The 6,434-nt window shown below is 53.0% G+C and overlaps 1 protein-coding gene across 2 annotated transcripts; it reads left to right on the top strand.

The window, feature by feature from the left end:
- The first annotated feature begins 2,352 nt into the window (after nucleotides 1–2,352).
- On the top strand, nucleotides 2,353–5,414 carry LOC138824865 (uncharacterized protein C3orf22 homolog). Of its 2 annotated transcripts, none has more exons than XM_070019268.1 (4): nucleotides 2,353–2,624; nucleotides 3,023–3,148; nucleotides 3,429–3,554; nucleotides 5,226–5,414. In XM_070019268.1, the coding sequence occupies exons 2-4, from the start codon at nucleotides 3,060–3,062 to the stop codon at nucleotides 5,272–5,274; spliced, it is 264 nt and encodes an 87-aa protein (XP_069875369.1). In that variant the 5' UTR covers nucleotides 2,353–2,624; nucleotides 3,023–3,059; the 3' UTR covers nucleotides 5,275–5,414. The 2 variants fall into 2 exon arrangements, with proteins under 2 accessions (XP_069875369.1, XP_069875368.1); XM_070019267.1 differs by having other exon boundaries at nucleotides 5,111–5,414.
- Nucleotides 5,415–6,434: the final 1,020 nt, after the last annotated feature.

Genomic DNA, 6,434 nt, shown 5'->3' with positions numbered 1-6,434 from the left:
TGTAGTAGAGTTTGAAGTTCGGCATGGATAGCCCTCCCATATTGTCTTTATCCCCTAGAATTGTTTTGGCTATTCTAGGTCTTTTGTTGTTCCATATGAATTTTTGGACTGTTTTCTGTATTTCAGTGATGTACGCCATTGGGATTTTAATAGGAATTGCGTTGAATTTGTATATTAGTTTTGGAAGTATTACCATCTTTACTATATTAAGTCGGCCTATCCAGGAGCATGGGAGGTCTTTCCATTTCCTAGTGTCTTCTGCAATTTCTTTCTTTAACTTTTTATAGTTCTCATTAAATAGTTCTTTTACATCTTTGGTTAGGTTAATTCCTAAATATTTTATTTTTCGGGAGGTTATTGTGAATGGGGTTGCTCCCTTTATTTCCCTCTCTTCCTGTACATTATCAGTGTATAGGAAGGCAACTGATTTTTGTGGGTTTATTTTGTATCCTGCTATTTTGCCGAAGTGATTTATGATTTCTAAGAGTTTGGGGATGGAGTTTTTGGGATCGTGGAGGTATAGTATCATGTCGTCTGCAAAAAGGGATAGTTTAACTTCTTCTTTTCCTATGAGGATCCCTTTAATATCTTTTTCTTGCCTTATTGCCCTGGCTAAGGGTTCTAGGACTATATTGAAGAGGAGTGGAGACAGTGGGCATCCTTGCCTTGTTCCTGATTTTAGGAGAATTGGTTGTAGCTTTTCCCCATTAAGTATAATATTGGCTATTGGTCTGTCATAAATGGCTTTTATTGTTTTTAGAAATGTTCCTTCTATTCCTATTTTCTCCAGAGCTTTTAGCATGAATGAATGTTGAATTTTGTCAAAGGCCTTTTCTGCATCTGTAGCGATAATCATGTGATTCTTGACCTTGGCTCTGTTGATATGTTGGATTACATTTATTGACTTACGTATGTTAAACCATCCCTGTGTCTCTGGGATGAAGCCTACCTGGTCATAGTGAATTATTTTTTTTATGTGTTTCTGGATTCTGTTAGCTAGAATCTTGTTAAGGATCTTTGCATCTGTGTTCATCAAGGAGATTGGCCTGTAATTCTCCTTTTTGGTTGGGTCTTTGCCTGGTTTGGGGATGAGTGTGATATTGGCTTCGTAGAATGAGTTTGGGATAGCTCCTTCCTTCTCTGTTTCTCTGATCAAAGCTCTTTCTTAAGAGTGTTGACGACTCCAATATCTGATGAGTGTCTTAAAAAATATGACTAACTCACCAGAGTTAAGTGCTAACCTGAAACCCCTCTTATGAAGGCTAGTAGACAAGTTATAAGTAAATATAAAAGTATTGGGGGTTTCACAAAGTCACTTCAGCAGAAGGAATTGTTTGTAAGGGACTTACAAGAAGCAGTAGGCTCAGCTAAAATAGAAAGAATGTATGGCAATTGCTGAGATAATTATTTAGGAGAGAGAATTTCCTGCTATTTACTAAGAGAATTGCTAGGTCTCCTTAAAGTTTACTATTAAAGAAGAGACAGGAAAGATCTTATGGGAAAGTTAAGGCCTCTATAAAAATAGGTAATGGTTAATTGGTGACAAACATCGAAACCCAAACCCATTGTATTCCTTAGAGATAAGCCGGAGACAAATGCCTATCAGGTGCCCAGCTGGTGACCACCCAAGAAAGAAGCCATGCAGCAAGATTGTGTAACCTTTTGCCCTTTCTCATGAGACTTCTGTTATAAAAGTTTGCTATCTTCTGCATTAAATCGCACTCAGCACTCAGCATCCACTCCTCTTGTGTGTGAGTTGTCTGTTTGCCATCTCCCCACCTATTCCAGGTTCCTCCCCTAGGTATCCTCCGTCGTCCCGACAGAACCCGGTCCGCAGCAGTTCCTAATTCACCAGACCTGCTCTAAGCATGTGACATACCTTGCCAAGTTGTTGCCCCATAGCCCAAGAGGTGGTGCTAATACTGTGCCTTTAGGATGGACATTCAGCACAGTGAGGCAGGCCTCACAGGGAAACAGGAATTGAGGCTGCAGAATCCAGACTCTTGAGTTCAGACCCTCAGCCTGAATTCAGAACCTCTTACCTGATGTTAGAGGTCAGGTGAAGGTCAGCCAGAGAGAGCTTTCCTGTAGCCGCGGGGAGTGCGGGCTGTTTCTGGGCTCACTCTTCTGTTCCTGTTTCTGGGGCTTGAATGGGGCAAGTTCTTGGTACAGAGTGTATAGATAGGTCTCCCCTCCAGCTACCACAGGTGCCACACCACCCTTCTGCTTGCCACAGCCTTCACAATCACCGTGGTCTGGGGAGGGGATCTCCAGGCTGAGCCACAGGGCCAGCAATAGTCATGTCACTAATTGTGACCTCAAAACTTATGACACTGCGATGAGCCTGTGAGCCCAGCCTTCCCAGAGCCCGGGGGTTGTGGCTCCTTTGGTGGTGGCAATCAGGACCATGGTCAGCGGCAGCTCCTGTGGTATCACATAGCCTAATGCATAATGGCCTACTTCTCTTACCTTTTATCTCTCCTGGCAAACCCTAGGCCTGAGACTGTAGCCAAAGGCCCCGGAAGCTCTTCCTGTGCATCTATCTGCACTGAAGTGGTTCTGGAGTTTTGTCACCCCAGCTCCAATGATCATCACCATCATCAGGACTGGAAGTGGGCAGCGTGGTAAGCTTCAGCCGCCCGTGTGGCTGGGAAGGGAGACCCATTGACAGGTCGGGGAGGTGACCAGGGTGGGTAGATGGGGTCCAGGGCTGCCCTGGACTGCAGTGTCTCCTACAAGACACTCAGCCCAGCTATCCGGTCTCATTCCGTCTTAGAAGTGGGCAGCGAGCGGGGAGCGGTGAGGGAGAATATTCTTGGGTTGTCAGAGCTGCCTCAGGACGGGCGGCTCACGGCACAAGCACAGTCCTCCCCAGAGCCACCGAGCAGATGGGAGCGAAGCAGTGGCCTTCTAGAGCCTCCTTCTCTCTCCTGAAAAATGGAAACAAGGATAGCATGTTCTCCACTGGTGGAGAGCATTCGATGGGGCGCACAGCGTGTAGCAGCCGTGCCTTGCCTTCCAGCCATGACTGAGGAAACCACAACCTGACTCCTTCTGGGATGGCGTCTAATGCCACCAAGAAGTCTCGCAAATCCAAGAAAAGCAGGGTCAAGACCCAGGAGAGATTTGCCAAGAAGTTTCCGTACAGGTACACGATTCCCAGACCCCTAGGTGGAGCTCTTCAGCCCACCAAGCCTGAGAGCCCCAGAAAGCACTGTGGAGAGCTGGAGGGGTGGGGGGTGGGGGCGGGGGGCGGTCTCTGGCCCACTGGAGTCCCTGAGAAACCTCATGCTGTACTGCCAGTCTGAGGTCGTACGTCCGCCCCAGCACAGCCCAGACCAAGGGCCTCAGGGTATTTGTAGAACCCTCGGAGTAGTGCCTGGCAGACACTGCTGATGAGCGACAGCTACTTTAAGTGATGTTTATAGGTTCTCCTGGCTAGCGGAACACAGCTCTGAGTCCCCGCCATCCTGGGAGAAGAAGAATGTCTCCCTGAAGGACCAGCTGCCCCTGCAGAAGAAGCTAGTGCCAACAAGGTCCATCCCAATTTCAAGGTAAGTACCAACACTAAGCAGTCGTGACCCAGAGGTGTGTGGTCACCCTCGCAGATGGAGGGAACAGCAGACTCCTGGAAAGATCTGCCCACGGAAAAGAGGCTTGCAGGTGGCTACACTCCCTCCCAAGTAAACACTCAGAAAGCAGCCGCTGTGCACTGCAAGTCTGCACATGCACAGGCATGCTGCCGGCCGCTGTTCCATCTGCCCTGCACACAGCACGTCTGCATGCCCAGAGCCCCCCGCCACCACCTCCCTCCCCGCTCCAGGCCCAGCTAATGCTGGCACCACAGGGGACTCTGGACCAAGGGCAGAGTCAGTATGACTGGCCTCTGGCCATTGTGCACCTCCACACTCCAGAACAAGACACCCTGAACACACCCACATGCGTGAACACAACACACAGCACACACTGGCACACACAGCCCAGCCTGGTCTTGGTCCCCATGGAGCTGAGCCACGGAGAGAGGCATCAGAAAGCTCCCGTGTCCCCAAGTCCTAGACTTCATTTGGGCAAAATTAGAGCAGCTGAGAGTCCGGGTGAAGTCCAGTCCGGCCATGTGGGACTGAGGCAGGAGAGCAGAGGCTGGCCCCACACATGCTGAGCCATGTCTGGGCAAGCCAGGGGAGGAGGCGGGGACCAGTGCCCATCCCTCATCGCGAGGATGCTGTGTAGCCCCAAGCCTGGGCAGCCGAGTCCTGCAGGGAGCCGACTCCAGACAGCCAGGGGAAAACCCAAGCCGTTTGCTAGTGTGGTAAGGAGCCCCAGGGACGGTGGGCAGCAGCCAGGTTGGGCCACGAGAACCAGCCGGGACAGGGCAGCAACGGGGTGGCTACAGAGGACAACTAGTCTAACTCCTGGCTAGAGGGGCAGGCAGACCCCAGAAGCTGGGAATGGGCCGGACCTGAAGAGGTCAGCAGGCCTCACAGCCCTCCAGCTCTGACACTGCTCAGTGCCTCTTCCTTTGGGGCCCTGGGCGAGCTGAAACAGTCAGCAAGAGGCTGGGGCCGGAGAGACCAGGGCTCCGTGAAGGGGGAAGCCCCGTGGAGGACAGCGGAGGGGCAAGAGACAGGCAGGCCTGTGCTGTCTCTGAAGACACTAGATGCCAAAATGTCTCTGTACTGAGCTCTTAGAGAAGACACCTTAGAAGGGCAGGTTCTCTGTGGGCCAGGGCAGGGCAGGGTGGTCTCGGTGTAGAGGCTGGGGGAGTCTCAGTTGGGAGGTGAGGGGGGGAGGTAGGAGAGGCAGTCTCAAGTGGCCTGAACAGACATGGTAGCTTGAGCTGTACCTCAGCAGTCACTGAAACCTCGCGAGTGGATGTAGGACTCAGAGTTTGGCCCTGCCCCCCCCCCCCCCCCCCCGGCAAGGCCCACGGGGCACTGGGGACGGGCGGGGCTCCAGATGCGATGTAGGTGGCAGGAAGCCATAGCGGGAGGCAAGCACGGGTGTCCCCCAAGAGGGAGCAGCGGAGGCTGGGAGTAGATGCGATGAGAACCCTCCCCAGTGGCCAGCGGGGCCCACTCGGACCAGGTGTGGCTCTGTGTGGCTTCTCTAGGGTCGGGGCTCCAAGTTTAACACCGTCCAACAACAGCCCGTCACCCCGATCCTTCAATGCCTCAGAACTCAAGTCAGATCCTCTGCGCCCCCAAACCAAGTGATACCTTCCACAGGCCAGTGCTGACCAGCGAGACCCCGGGGCCATCCGGGGTGGTCTCCTAAACCCCTGCTCCCCAGGGCTCCCTTATGGCCTGCCTCTGCCTCCTCTGCAGCTCTGGGCTGCGGCCACAGAGACCTTAGTGACTCGGGAGCTGCCACATCACCCGAGACCATGCCCCGCTAATAAACTCACCAGGTGCAAACTCTGCTCTCCTGTGGACTAACTTACCAGGTTCAAATCCCGCTCTGCCTTGGACTCCTCACCTCTCCTGCCTGAACTGCTAAAGATGAATGCAAAGCAGGTGTGGCATGGTGTGGCCCCGGAGGACACCGGGGGCGCTGGCCTTCCCAGCACTGCGGGGGAAGGCCGGCCTGTAGAGAGCTCAGGCCAGGGCCCAGGTTCAGTCACCATCAAAACGTGCATGGCTTGTAATGGGCAGTGTTCATATAAAGGAAGTGTGGAAACATCTGATCCCTGCTCGCGCCAGGAGTTTTGTTTTTTTTTTTTTTTGGTCGGTCGTGGGGCTTTAACTCTGGGCCTGGGCACTGTCCCTCAGCTCTTCAGTTCAAGGCGAGCGCTCTACCACTTGAGCTACAGCCCCACTTCCGGTTTTCTGGTGGTTTATTGGAGATAGGAGTCTCACAGTCTCTCCTGCCCGGGCTGGCTTTGAACAGTGATCCTCAGATCTCAGCCTCCTGAGTAGCTAGGATTACAGGCGTGAGCCACCAGCGCCTGGCTTCGCCAGGAGTTTTCTTACACCTCATGCCTTCAAGCCAAGTCCAGGAACCAGGTGTGGCAAAATTCCTCACAAAAAAGTCTGAAACAACCTCGTTTGACGGTAGACTGTGATGTGGTGACAGTCTATGCACACGATGCGCGCAGGGTCCCACACAGCACCCCAGCGGGTGCCTGGCCTCCAGGGGAGGCCCCCACACTGGGAGCACCACCACAGAGAAACCTGAATCCACAGAGGGAGGGAAGGCTGCGGGCCGGCAGGCCACGCCCTCTCAAGGTGACACCTGATCCGCCCTTCCCCGTGTCCCCTCAGAGGCCGGTGCTCAGAGGGGACCCCAAGGGTGGCAGGTGCCAGGGCGCTCGCCCTGTCTCTGGCCAGTGTGAAGGCAAGCCGGGGAGGACATGTCATGGTGCCCACCCACAGTTAGGCTTGGCCATTTTCTGAGAAGTGAATGGCTCAGTCTTGTGGGTCACGTGGAAGAAGGCC

Source organism: Dipodomys merriami, unplaced genomic scaffold (assembly GCF_024711535.1).
Source record: "Dipodomys merriami isolate MVZ:Mamm:240054 unplaced genomic scaffold, mDipMer1.0.p SCAF_13, whole genome shotgun sequence".
Classification (NCBI taxonomy): Eukaryota; Metazoa; Chordata; class Mammalia; order Rodentia; family Heteromyidae; genus Dipodomys; species Dipodomys merriami.
This window is presented reverse-complemented; position numbering and strand designations above follow the sequence as displayed.

Coding starts and splice junctions, on each gene's coding strand:
- LOC138824865 (XM_070019267.1), top strand. CDS start 3,060: ATGGCGTCTAATGCCACCAAGAAGTCTCGCAAATCCAAGAAAAGCAGG. Junction 3,149..3,428: donor GCCAAGAAGTTTCCGTACAG/GTACACGATTCC, acceptor TGATGTTTATAG/GTTCTCCTGGCTAGCGGAAC. Junction 3,555..5,110: donor AGGTCCATCCCAATTTCAAG/GTAAGTACCAAC, acceptor TGGCTTCTCTAG/GGTCGGGGCTCCAAGTTTAA.